Raw genomic sequence first — 14,613 nt, 5'->3', positions numbered from 1 at the left:
TCCTACATGGAAAAGGAGACCCCAGGTGTCAAACTGTAAAGATTAAGAGATGCTATTCCTGATGCATGCCAGATAACTGAGAAAGCCAGAAATAACCACAGGTAGAGAAATCAGCCTTAGAATTGAAGAGAAAGATACTGAAGAGACAGGCAGCTTCTGCCTTTTAGGATCAACAGTCAACTATAAAGGAATAAGCAGTCAAATATACTTCAGACTAGTACCGGTAATACAAGTTACATTCTTAGTCTCTACCCCTTTTTTCTAACCATTGATAAATGTGTTGATGTGTTTTCCATGAAGGTCTTGGAAAACACATCCAACTATGGACAAAAATACACACTTGGTTAGAAAAGATGTTAGGAAAATATGTAGATTTTAAACCTGAACTTTTCTTACTAGGTATAATACCAGAAAAATTTGATAAGCAAAGTGTATATTTAACATTGCACGTACTAACAGCAGCAAGGATTGTATTTGCTCAGCACTGGAAAAATGAAGAAACACCACTAGATGAAGAGATAATCAAGAAGATGTTGGACTGTGCTGAAATGGACAGACTTACATTGAGGATCAAAGGGAAAGAAGATACAGGATATTTTCAAACATGGAATTTATTTTATCAATGGTTAGAAAAAAGGGGTAGAGACTAAGAATGTAACTTGTATTACCGGTACTAAGCAAACAAATTAACTCAGACAACACGATGTTTATTAAGCACTAATCAAATATAATAATAGAAAATTAATAAAAAAGGGAAAAAAAGAAAACACATCCACGTGCCAAGATGTGCCTTGAAAGCCAGAACTCTGCAGGCAATGGTTTTTCCTGTGTCATTCTGTGGAACCAAAAGTTGGGATACTGAAGAAGTGTACTGATGCTTTTGAACTTTGGTATGTAAACTCCTGGGAATACCATGGATAGCTAGGAAAGCAAAATGGATCACTGAAGAAATCAATCCAGAGTCTTCACTCAATTAACCAGTTCAAATTATTGTATTTCGGACACATTATGTGAAGATATAACTTTCTAGAGAAATCTATAAAGTTGGAAAAGGTGGAAGGAAATAGAAAAAAGATGCAAAAGGAAACCCGATGATTTGGGCAAATATAGTTGAAAGAAAAGAAAGCAGAGAAAAGCAGACAAGAAGACCCTTATTTAGGTGAATTCAATATTGGTCTACAGCAAGTATCTATTCACACACATTTAACAAAACCCAAGCGGCCAGAAATTCTATTTTTTCAAATTCCCAAATCAGACAAAAAGTTCTAACCATATTAAACAATCAGACAAAACTTTTACAGGTTTCCTTTAGCATTGTGTGAATCTTTGAAATACAGGTTGTGGATCTCCAGGCATTTGAGACAGACCTAGTGCACAGCTTCTCACTCAGTTTATCCTGTTTTTCCACAACTTATCAGAGACAAATTAAGACCATAGCATCTACTTTACATCAGTGACAAACTGCATTAATCAAGAGATTTGCCTTTCACTGCAGAAGTTCTTTTTCACAAATCAATGACAAGAGAAGAGAGAAGGAGATAATCCATATTTGGATGTAGCTGAAAGGTGAAAGGGAAGTCCTGGTGAAAAGACTACTTGTTCTAAAATGAATTTTAAAACCAGACATATTGTTGGAAGGCAAAATCACAACATTCGCCTTTACTTATTTCAGCCATGTCATGAAACCACTGGAAAGGCAATTGTGTTTGGAATGATCAGTGATAAAAGGAAATAAGGCTGCAAAAAGCATGGTGGCTAGACAGCATCAAAACCGATACCAGCCAGAGCATAAAACAGCTGAAAGAAGTCACACAAGATTGGAAAATGTAGAGAGAGCTGGTTCATAGAATCATTGAGAATTGGACATGACTGAATAGACAGGATCATCATCAACTGTGACTTGTACCCAATGTCCATTGTGAATGAGGAGTGTTGAAAACAAAAATGCTAATTCTGAATCTCAGAGAAAATCCCTCCACATATTTGACTGTGCTACGGGCAGGATAGAAGAATCTACTTCTATTGCTTCAGGCAGGTGGTAGATAACATTCTGGCTACTTTCCTGATCTTTAGCATACTGGACTTGTTCTCTAGGCTGAATGAAGAATTATATTTGGCTTTTGTGTGGCACAGAACCAGACTCTAAAACTGGCACCAGCATGAATTGGGGAGGAATATTTAATGCAAGAAGAGAATGCCAGCAATTTTTCTTCCCAATGACCAGGAATGCTTTGAGACACTGCTGAGTCTGAAACAATCCTTCTGGCGTTAACCCAGAAATTTGCCTGAAATGCTAAAATGTGACAAGTTGCTGGGTTTTTTTTTTTTTTTTGAAAGAATAAAGGGTATTCTGTAAGTCAAAGGGAAGAAGTACCACTTTATTGCCAGGATAAAAGACACTCTTCAGAAATCTTCAATGGTTTTAGTCCATTTAAAGTGATACTGCCTCTTTGCAAATGTTTCAGTGCCATTTTGATAAGGATTTTAAAGCCCTGAATGTAGGATTGTCCACAGGATTAAAAATAGTCAAGACCACCTCTGCAATGGTGCAACCAAGTCCTGCCATTTTACGTGTGTTGCATGTTCAATGGATATAAAAAGGACTAGACTTCAATCACATGGTCATGGTCCCCACCTTGACTTTTTTGATCCTCTGCCACTAAGATACTCCTGCTTGGATTCTAAGTAGGAAATGAGGAATTCATATTGTAATAAAAACATCATAAACCCCTGGGTATGTGCCATTACTACCACAGGGACATTGCACAGTTTAGCCATCTATTCTTTCCCAAACAAAGTTCTATATCTGTGAAACAGAATCAACAATAACCAGCATTATAGATTTATCATAAAGTTGAAAAGAAGGAAATTATGAGAAGAATTTTAACTCATGTGGTTGGTATAAGGAAAAAACGGATCATACCGCTAGCAGAACAAAGAACTCCTTGAAGGAAGATTAGGATATAAATATGCTTGAAAGGAGAATAATTGTTGAGGGATAACAACATGCAGAATTCATGCCATAGCATTTCCATTCAATGGGAACAATTAGTAACAGGGAATGGAAAAGAGTTTTACATGAGGACCTGAATAGCCACTTTTACTCTGAATAAATCAGATGTTTCCCTATTTTTCTTTTTGCAAAGCACTAAGTCATTATCAAAAATTTGGGAAAGCTATTACATTAACTTGTACTAATGACCCAGGTACATATGCCATGAGATACATATGCACTCATGAGATATATAACTGCCCCAGATAGCAATCATGAAACCCCAATACCACATCTAATAATTTAAAAAGATTAAAATGGCTGACATTTGGCATGATCACCAAGCCTCACAGGATGTTAGTGCTGCCTGAAATCTTGAAAGTTTTAGTAATCCTCAGAGATCATGGGCTTTTAAATAAATAAATAATATAAAATTGACTGACAATGGATCACTTCATGGACTACAGGTGGCTCCCTCAAGATTGAGAAGTAAACAACTATGGGCTAGATAAATAGGATCTCGGCAGAAGCTGACAATTGTCTACCTACTGGGTGATTTCCCTAGCACATTCTTAAGAGGTATAGCACACCTCTTCATAGGTGGGATATAAATAAATAAATTACACACCTGAAAGATATTTTGCAAGCCATCTAATTTTATCTCCATTCCATGGGAAATCCTAGAGTTAGTCTATCTTCTACTTTAGGATCTGCTGTAGAGTACCTACCACACATTAGTACAGATAGTCCTTGATTTATACCTGGTTGCTTAACACAATGAACTCAGAAAAAGTTATTTACAACCCATACTCAAAGTTATGATAGCCATATCATCTCTGTGATCACATGACTGCATTTCAGGCACTTGGCAGCCGGTTCTCTTTTATGATTAGTTGCAGCATCCCACGGTCATATGGTTGTGTTTTGTGACTCTTTTGCCATTTTCCAGCAAATCAGATAATCTGGATTAGAACTTATAGCTATGTGATTTGCTTAATAATGAAATGACTTAATAACCATAAAAATATTGTAAATTATTGGACTACCTGTAGAATGTAGGAATGCTTCAAGTTCATATTTTGGGGTTATGTTTGCAATGAAAAGTAGGTCAGCACATTAATAATTTTATAAAAACTAAAGTTTTTCCAGACTACAACTAGCTCTACAAATTAAACCTTTTTCAGTCATTTGCTATTGTTATTTTAAATGAAGGAATAATATAACACCACCTATTTGTGTGGCAGAAGAGCACTTTCAATATATTTTTTAAAAAGTTTTTTATTTATAATACAGTTAAAAACAAGGATGGACGTAACGTGACATTCCAAAATAAATATTCCTAACAGTTTGTTCCTCTTGATACATATAATTAATACATAATTCTTGGTCTCTATATAAACATATTCTTCTATACAATACAGTTATATATACAGTTATACATAATTCTATCTTAATGCTAATTTAAAACCCAAGCAGTTCTCCTTGATTCACACCAGTGATAAAATTTGTCCCAGATCTCGAAATAGTCTGATTCTGTCTTATCCTTCATTTCCATTGTGAGCCTATCCATTTCAGCACATGATAAAATTTTATATATAATCTCTTCTTCTGTTGGAATTCCTTTATTCCTCCAGTTTTGAGCATACACCAATCTAGCAGCCGTGTAACATCAAATAGAACACTCCTTTGTTTTATTTCTGTATGGTTATGCCTAGTAAAAAGAGTTCTGGTTTTAACTCTACCACTAACTTTAATATTTCTTCCAGCCATTGTTTAATCTTATTCCAAAAGTCATGGGCTCATGGGCACTCCTACCACATATGATAGTATGTCCTTTTTGCCAATTTACATTTCCAACATTTGGAGGAAACATTTGGACCCATTTTAGCTAAACTTACGGGTGGGAGATGCCACCTGTAGAACATTTTGTAGAGATTTTCTTTGTAAGAGGTGGCCAGAGTAAGCTTCCTGTTTCTTACCCATAATTCCTGCCAGATGTGCAGATCAAAATTGAGATCAAAATCCCTGCTCCATGTTAACATGGTCTCTTTTACCTGTTCCTCATACATTGCCTGATCTAACAAATAATGATATAGTTTTTTTAATCATTTTATCCTCCGTGCCTAATAATATTTTGTCCAGCCCAATCGGTTCTAATTTTATACCTAACTCTTTTTTATCTTTCCAATATCTCGCCTGTAATTGAAGGTATGCTCACCATTCTAATTCTATCCCTTCATCTTGAAGGATTTTCCTGGGTTTCAATTCCCCTCTCTCGTCTAGGATATTTTTATATGTTATAATCTTTCCCAGTTGGATAAACTTTGAGTGTACATGCATTTCTAACGATGAGATCCAACTGGGAACTTGGGTATAATTTGGTTGCCAGATTTTAACCCATACATCAATTAAAGCTTGCCTGATATAGTGCCTTCGGAAATATTTATGTGTCTTGTATTTATGATCCCACAACATAGCGAAGAGCACTTTCAATATTGAGCCACAGTTGAACCTGCAGGTGTTACATTGGGGGAGGGGGGATCTCTTTTTTTTTTTTGTGAAGGACTACTGATACATAGGTGTTGTTAGACTGAAGACAGATTAGGTTTTTAGAATTAAACTTTTATCTTGCTGCTTCTGTCTGTTTCCGCATAAAATTAAACAGGAAGCTAAAGCTTTTTCTGATCTGGGTACTAAAATCTGCTGGCAAACTTGACGGATCAAATCTCCTTGACCCTTTGATCTAGGAGGCCATTTTCAATCCATACACACCTTCCCCCCATGTTCTCTGCAAAACTGCAGAAGCTCCTGAGCTTGAGAGAAGCTCAGCATGTAATGAAGCCTAATCTGGAGAGTTATGGGTAGCTCTTCCTGAATGCTAAACCATACAATAGGCAATGCACCAGAACCACAACACTTAGAAAAACCATCCTATCTTCTAAATTCTCAGTGAAGCAAAAAAGATATGGGGGGGAGAGGGAGCTACAAGCAGTGGCAGTCATAAACAATGATCAGCTACTGACCCAAGCTAACATCTGTGGACATTCACCTAACAAAGAATACTGTTAATGAGATTCTCAAAGGATGGTTCATCCAGAACAATGCTGCTTTTATCTTCATATTGTCCTCCCTAGTTTGTGATTGCTTATTGCACAAAACTGGAGAGTAGGGGGAGTGAAGAAAACAAAAGATATGATGGACAAGTGGAAGCATAGGCTGAGATTAGATAGTAAAGCTGAAATGTTCAGGCAAAACAGATTTTCTTTTGTTATCAGCAATTCTGTAATCTCAGTTTACTTCAACTTCTGCTCAGAAACTGTATTGATTGATTAAGTCAAGCCAACATTTAATGTGTGGAGTTAATAGCACAAGTTTAAAATTATCCAATACTTTTATTTTTAATTGGTAGACTTAAATCAACTTAGTAGATTTATACTTTCTGCACAATAAGATGTCTACCTTCTGCACAGTCCTGAAATTATAATCATATATATATATATATATATATATATATGTGGCTCAGTGCTATATGGCCATGGCTCAGAAAGACCAACATGTATGTATGTTATGTATGTATGTATGTATAATGTATTATTTTTGTCTCACAGTTCCTCCATTATGGTTCTGGACATATATGGTTTTCCTCTTGCATTTTACCCCTCAGGCATGCTTATTTTTGCAACACACTTCTGTAATAATCCAAGCAATGAAAAACAGATTCGTCCATGATTTCTTTAAAAAAGTGAGACTAATTAACGGCATGTAAAAATAACCTCGAGAGACAGGACAGAGATGCAGTCAAGGGAACAGTCAGATAGACCGCAACAGGAATATGGATGGGATAAGAAGCTCAGAAGAGATCCTTTCTAGTTTCTTGAGGGCAGGGGGAGGGAAATACTTTCAGATTTCTGTAAATGTAAGGTTATAATAAAATAGGATCATCTCATTGAGTTGTGTTTCCTTGTAAGGCTGACAGAATTGGAGTGTATTTTTAGTGCTTTACGGTTGTGAAATATGGAGACATTATTGTAGTCACCACTGTGCTGCAGCACTTTACAAATACAGGTAGTCCTCGACTTATGAGCACAATTGAGCCCAAAATTTCTGTTGTTAAATGAGTTCTGCCCATTTTTACCATGTTTCTTGCCACAGTTGTTGAGCGAATCACTGCAGTTGATAAGTTAGTAATTTGGTTGTTAAGTGAATCGGGCTTCTCCATTGGCTTTGCTTGTCAGAAGTTTGCAAAACGTGATCACATAATCCTGGGACATGGCAACCATCATAAGTATGAACTAGTTTCCAAGCATCTGGATTCTGATCACATGATCATGGGGATACTGCAAAGGTTGTAACTGTGAAAAATAGTCATAAGCCACTTTTTTCAATGCCGTTGTAACTTTGAACAGTCACTAAATGAACTGTTGTAAGTCGAGGACTACCTGTAGCTCCAAGACTACTCAATTCTAATATTCTTTGCACTCAGAATATGATTAATTAAATAATACAATAATTATTATTCTGAAATAATAATTCAAAATGAATATATAAAATTAAGAAGTTAGCTATCTATTAATAGCAGGAATGTTTTGTTTAATAATAATTTGAACCAAGTAGGCACTTAATTCTTGTAATTAAAACAACAGGTAACAGGAGCATCTTATTCCACCCTTCTGAGATAGCGAAGAAAAGAGATTGCTTCTTCTAAATCTAAAATGATACCTCTACAGAAAATGGGCACACAAATTAGTGAAGAAAACAAGCCTCTGTTCATTAAAACTGGAGAATCCAAACAAGAGTTCTCAGTGCATTACTTTCCCAGCATGTGAAAATCTTAAGCCAAGGTTTAGATGGATGTATGTTTTACTTAGCTAGGCCTATTTGCAGCAGGAAACAATTAGGCAACATGTATCAGCTGACTTATTCAAATTAAGCTACAATTCTAAAGAGCTGAGTTATCATTTCATGCACACTGGACCCTGTACTCTCTTTAAATGCTTTTTTAAGATTAGCATAATTACAGCAGACACTACTTTTAGATTAAGTGTTAACTCTAATTTAGTCAGTTAAAGCATGTGAAAAGAGCACAAATTAATTTAGAGATATATTTCGTTTTCCCATCATAATTTTGCTACAAGGTAAAATATTTTACCTGGCATTAATAGATTAAATTAGAAACTTCAGACATACAGACTGTAAAATGATTTAGAAAAGAGAGAAAGAGAAGATCGAGTACATCCTGTCTTGTTACAACATGCAAAACATACAAACAACAAAATAATTCTGCACTTACAAATCCCATCTTTCTATTGAAATTTATAGTTGTGAATGTAGTTGTACTTTTTATGTTAAATATTTTCCTATAACTTCAGCCTTAAAAGCTTTTAATCTCTTGGTCAAACTATTACGAAAAATAAGGTTCTGGAAATATGCAGTGTAGGAGAGATACAAGTCTAACGTCTGTAAAAAATAATGAATGTTGAGTTGGAGTCTGCATGAAAATGTTTCAAGCCACATTCACTAATTCCACACAAAGAAAAGCTCTCATTCTTCCATCCTGAGTGGGCAAATATCTGACATTATAGTAGACGTGCTAACAAATCAAGAGATAATGTTCTCAAGTTACATAAATTGTGGGAACAGGTAATAATTCTGGAAGGTTACAGCAATAGCAAAAAATCTCCACAAATCAGGGAGGATGTCATTGCAAGCAGATGACATACTGGCAGAATATATAATTAATTTCATATTTACTGTATCATAAACAGATAAATTTCTGGTGATAGTGGACACATTTGAAACTATGATAGTATATCTGGATGCTGCCACAAAACAGTTGTCAAACAGACTGCTTGCCAGGTCACAATAAGTTTTTTACTGTGGGCATGATCAGTCACAAAATGTCTTTTTATCAACAGACAACCTGATGAAGTTAATTGCTGCTACTTAGTCCAATATGCTACCTACTACTACTACTGAAAATTCCATGTTCAGTTATGTTGAGGAAAGAAATAAAAAATAAACCTGGCAATATTACGTACAACTCTGTGGTATGCCCACCTGTGGAATACTATCTCCATTTCTAATTATTAAAAGAATCCTGCAAAAATACAAACCATTTTTTTCAATATTGCAAAAAACAGTCAGATAGAGATGGGGCAGAAGTGATTCCATTATGACTATCACAAAACTCCATATTTATTCCTTGATCATTTTCATCCCTGGTTTCCCAAACTCATTAGCAGTCTATGGGGATGGGCTTCAAAACCCGAACTTCTGCAGATATGCAAATCTAAAAGCAAGCACTGGGTACTAGAAAAGTAAGAGCCCTCTATAACTAAAAGGAAGAAAAATCTTACTGATGACATTAAAAATACCACGTGTATCCCCACAGGAAGCATCTCAGAGACACTATAATTTTTAAAAATGTTGAGAAGGAACATACCACAAAGATCCTAGATACATAATCTCATGCAGTTAGGATTAGTTTTTTATTTAGCAATAAAACACAGGTGCAACACCACCTCCATTTGTGTTCCTCAACAGCTGGTATTCAAAAGCAAACTGTCCCCAAATTCAGGAAGGGCACACATCATGACTAGTAGCCATTGATCACCTTATCCATAGTTAATAATCCCATTTTAGCACCTTCTGAGTAACAGTAAAAGTAGCACTAAACAAGAAACAGAAAGATGCCCTGAGGTATGTAACGTGCATTGCATACTGTGATTTCTTGTTTTTTAAAGAAATATTTTTTGATGGCAGAACTGAGCATCTGTTTATATTCTTTTGATTTTAAAAAGAGAAGCATTGAGGACTGAGACGATATTAACTGCAACTTGTCTACAGAGCTCTATTCTTAAATGCATACTTCCTACAGATAATCACCTGAAAAAGTTAATTAAAACTTGGATTTTGCATTTAACCTATTTTTTTTTATTCCTAGCGTTTTCCTACAAGTACGCTTTTATTTTCCAGATCAAACAAGTGTTGATCCTTTTGCTGTGACAGGAATAGTTGACCAAACAGCTTGTTGTCTGAGCCTGACATTGTGAGCTCAGAAAGAGAGTGACAGGCCCAAAGTCATCCATCTCACTTTCATGCTTAAGGCAGCACTAGAACACACAGTCTCCTGGTTTCTAATTCTATGAAACAATATTTTTTAAAAAATATATTTACAATAGTGAATAAAAAAACAGCAGTAGATTAAAAATATTCCTGCTCATCTCATTGACTGTTATAAAAATTTAAATAGGTCTATAAATTACACACTTCCTGAAAGAAGAAATCCCATTGCCTATAAATAAAATAAAGATTGTTTGATATGTTGTTAATAACTCTAGCAATGTTATTACATTTGATATAAAATAAACCACAATGAAAATGTTTGAGCCATATTTCTGAAGACATAGGACCCAGGTCACTTTTTCAACTGATGATTTAGGCCTCAGCATATGGAGGACAGATAATTTGGGAAAGCATGCTATTAGGAGATCCACAATGTAAGAAAGACAGATGTAATCTAAAATAAATCAGGTCACATAATGTAGTGAGGGGAACAAAAAGTATGTTTGTACTTCAGACTCAAAAATATCAAGTAAGTCTTCCAACTACAATATCTGAAACGGTTATAGCTAATTTACAGCATTCAGATTAATGAATTGCTAGCTTCTTAACACAAGCTAACACAAGCATATAAAATCATTCCTGTCAGCACTATTCCATGAAGTAACAATGACGTAATGGGAACCATGGCTCAGAATTGGTGGTTTTGCCTCACCCCTTTCATGCCTTGCTTTAACTCTGCAAGACTAATAAACACAAACTGAAGCTGGCCCTGAATAGGGATTTTTTTTTCTTAACAGCTATTTGAAAACCCAATATCAACACACACAAACTTATATTAAAAACACATTCAAGATTCTGCTCTTGGATCTGCCCAAGAAGTAGAGAAAGATGCAATAAAAATCTTTGGGGAGAAGCACAACCCAATCTCAAACTCTAATGCAAGACAAAATTTCTGTAGACATTTTAAAACAGCTTATTTGCATGTGAAAAACCACATTTGACATGTCATGTCCCTTGGGTGCAAAAGCTTGCAAGAACTCTGAAGATCAGCAGTGTGGGAGTTTGCTGGAGTGCTAAGCACTGGGGCAGCTGCACACTGCTTGCATTCTTTTGGCACTGTGGAAAATGGTCCAGAATGACCAAACAATGTTCCATTGGTTCAGCTGCTGCATTATGTAAGAGAATAATGAAAGACAGCCAATTTATATCATTTAGATGCATCTCCTTAGCGCTGGTTTCACAAGGTGTCACCCTATTTGCATCAAAGTAGAGCTCTATTTGCCCTACTTTTCCTGCATGTATTTACATCTCATCTTCTTCTCCCACACCTGACAAGACATTTGCCACCCCTCCCCCCAATTTTACATGGAAGCATCACTTTTTCTACTATTGAAAAGTTATAATATGGGAGGGAAAAATTCTTCCCCCCTCCCCTCTAAACAAAATAGAGTGTTATTACTTCTATGTAACATTTTTCACGCTCACCGCTGGAGGAAGAAACTTTCTTTCCTGTAAAAGAAAAAAAGAACTGCCAATTTTTGCAGAGTGATTGCTCTGCATAGGAAGAACCTCTGGGATTGATCAAAGCCCGTTTCCACAAAACCATAACAACGTTTGCGCTTTAGAACCAGATTTTTTTTTTCAACAAGAACTGACCGAGGCTTTAGGGGAGCAAAGTACGCAAAACAGGATGGAAGATCTTCAACTGACATCTCTCGCCCCGACTGAAGAAAAACAATGGATCGTTACAAGACGACAGGATTCCGCGGTGTTTCAAGGAAAGCCAAATAAATAAATAAAACTCTTAATTTCCCTTTCTTTTCCTGAACAGGTTTATATATATATATAAATCTGATTTTGCCCTCCGACTGCCTCTAACCCCACAAATTGCGCTTTCCGGAGCAAAGCTAGTAGAACCAAAGCTGGCCGCGAGTTCTTCTGACAAGCACGCCGCCTTCCTCGCCTTGGCAAGACTCCCGCCCTTCCCGCCCGCGCCTCAGAGGCTCTTTTGAGTTGCTGACTTTTTTGTTTCTTTACTCACTTTCAGCTGAGATTTGGAGACTTTGCCGCTTTTCTCGGTGTCCAAGGCCGTGAAGGCGTACCAAATAGATTTTAAGAGCTCCGTCCGCAGCTCCATGATGCCTCCAGGGCAGGGCACCAGGCACAGAATCTGCTCGCTCAGCGGGGAGGAACCTCCCTCCAGCGGTCGCGAAACTCTCGGCGCGCCGTTCAAACAGCTCACGGCCGCCAACGGGGCGAGCTCTGGAGCTGTAGCGCCTCCCCTTGGTCGTTCAGGCCACCTCGCTGGTCTCCTTCTCGGGGTACGTTTTGTTTTTCAGTCGTTTGGAGAGGTAATAAATACAAAGAGGAAGGGGGGGAAAAAAACACCTTCTCATCTCGCTAAATCCCAAGGAAGTATCTGATATGGGTCAAGCGGGCAAGATTCTAGCATCCCTCAGTCTTCTATGTCAGAGTTGCGGGAGTGCTAACTCCGGATTTAAGCTAATTTTAATATAACCTGTTCAGTTAATCGAAGCTTGGAACTAAATTGGGCAGAATTTAACGCGCATCCGAAGAAGTCTTTTTTGCCCGTCATTGCTCATATAATCAAAACGGCACCATCCAAATAAAACCGAGAAACAGGCAGTCCCAAAAAGGTACTGAAAACGGGACGAGGGACAGTAAAAAAAAACTAGAAGAAAAAAGTGGGAGGGGTGGGGGGGGCAGCTCTAGAAGGACTAAACATGCTCCGGGTCAGTGTTTGAGTAACAGCAGGGGAGGGGAGGATAGAAGAGGGCAGAAATAAGTTTTTGGAGACAGGACTGAAGTAGCTGTAGTCAACACTTTGGGGAGAAATCTGTTTCCTGTTATTCAGTAGTGTTATGTTAGAAGTTTAGCAGTAGATTGCAGTTGTCTTTCTGTGAAAAATGCATATAGTCCTAACTATGTAGGCAATGAAAATACAATTTAAAAACAATATTTTAATCTTGTTTGCTAAAAGTATTATCATTAAGATCACACTAAGATGCTGCTTTTCATTGGTCTATGGTACCAGCTTGTTTGGAAATGGCAAATACAATCCTATACAGGTACTCCTGGTCTTACAATCATTTGTTTAATGACCCTTCAGTTACAACAGTAATGGAGACTGTGATTTATGACCATTTTTCAGACTTTCAACATTGCATGGTCATATGATTAAAATTTAGACATTTGGCAACTGGTATATATTTATGATGGCTGCACTGTCCCAGGGTCATGTTGTCACCTTTTGTGATCTTCTGACAAGCAAAGTTAATGGAGTAGCCAGATTCATTTAACAACCATGTTGCCAACTTAACTGCAGTGATTCATTTAATTGTGATAAGAGAGGTCATAAAACGAAGGCAAAATTCACTTACCTGTCTTGCTTAGCAACATAATTTTTGGGTTCAGTTGTGGTCATAAGTTGAGGACTACCTGTATGATTACTCTAAAAGCTTATTATTGTGCGACCGACATGGCGCACCTTGGTGTACCAGGGTTGCCAGACATATGAACACAGAAGGACAATCTTGGCACAAGAAAAGCGAGCACTCCGCAAAGCCAGAGCTGCAAATGCTGAAGTAACAGAGTCTACATTTCTTTGTTCAGTATGTGGCAGAACATTCCGTGCTAACATCGGTCTTATTAGCCATCTATGGACACATCGTTGATGGCCCATATCCCACAAGATGTCAAGGTCTTCATCGAAGTCGATGGACGAACAACATTATTGATCTTGCTGTAAAATTTTGCATTACCTACTTAATAACTGGGAATAAATCCTATTAAACACACTGCTAGGATTTATTTAGATTAAAAATCAAGATGCTCTTAGTATGCTCAACTATTTAAATAGCAGAGCTTACAAATCCTTTTAAAAGGGTTCCCCCATACAATATTTTTTATTTAAATCAGTAACTGTAGCAAAACACAATTTGTCAAGCTGGGAGAAAACCTCTGGATAATGTCTCAGTTACATTATTAAAGTAAATCCATTTTTCCAAAAAATGGCAAATATCTTCTGAATGTTTAACATTGGCCATTTTTTTCCTTAAGTCGCATTTTGCTAAACATATCACTTATGTTTGTAAAGATATTTTCATATTTAATAGTGTTATTAATTATAGAATAACACTTCTAATATTTTAATCACACTGCAATCAGAATAGCAAGAAAAACAAGTCCAGTCTGTTCTAATCACATCAGAATTAGATTTTGTAAATACATAAAATCATTGACTTCAATTGAATAGGGTAAATTTTCTTTTCTCAAAAATTCAGCTCAAGGTATAGTGTGATCCATGACTTTTGGAAAGATATGTAAGCTCCATTGATTTCCTTAACACTTTCTGTTCAGACAAGATCGGTTAGCACTGTACTCCGCATTTTCAGGTCTAGAAATATGTGCAGAAAAGTTAATTCTCTTTGAGAATTATTATTTTGTCTACAAGGTCTTCATCTATCAAATAATCCACAACTGAGTGTTCTAACCATTTTAATCAGTTCCCTGCCTTTGTTTTTAATCTACTGTCC

At 36.6% G+C, this 14,613-nt stretch overlaps 1 protein-coding gene across 1 annotated transcript in view; it reads right to left on the bottom strand.

The window, feature by feature from the left end:
• Positions 1 to 12,273, bottom strand: part of DEF6 (DEF6 guanine nucleotide exchange factor) — a 49,728-nt gene extending 37,455 nt beyond the window's left edge. Inside the window, exon 1 of the mRNA XM_039339541.1 lies at positions 12,099 to 12,273. Within this exon, the coding sequence (XP_039195475.1) occupies positions 12,099 to 12,194 (96 nt within the window). The 5' untranslated portion in view covers positions 12,195 to 12,273. The remainder of the gene's footprint in view (positions 1 to 12,098) is intronic.
• Between the last annotated feature and the right edge of the window lie 2,340 nt (positions 12,274 to 14,613).

This window comes from Crotalus tigris, unplaced genomic scaffold (assembly GCF_016545835.1).
Source record: "Crotalus tigris isolate CLP2741 ecotype Arizona unplaced genomic scaffold, ASM1654583v1 scf7180000017550.10884619, whole genome shotgun sequence".
Classification (NCBI taxonomy): domain Eukaryota; kingdom Metazoa; phylum Chordata; class Lepidosauria; order Squamata; family Viperidae; genus Crotalus; species Crotalus tigris.
This window is presented reverse-complemented; position numbering and strand designations above follow the sequence as displayed.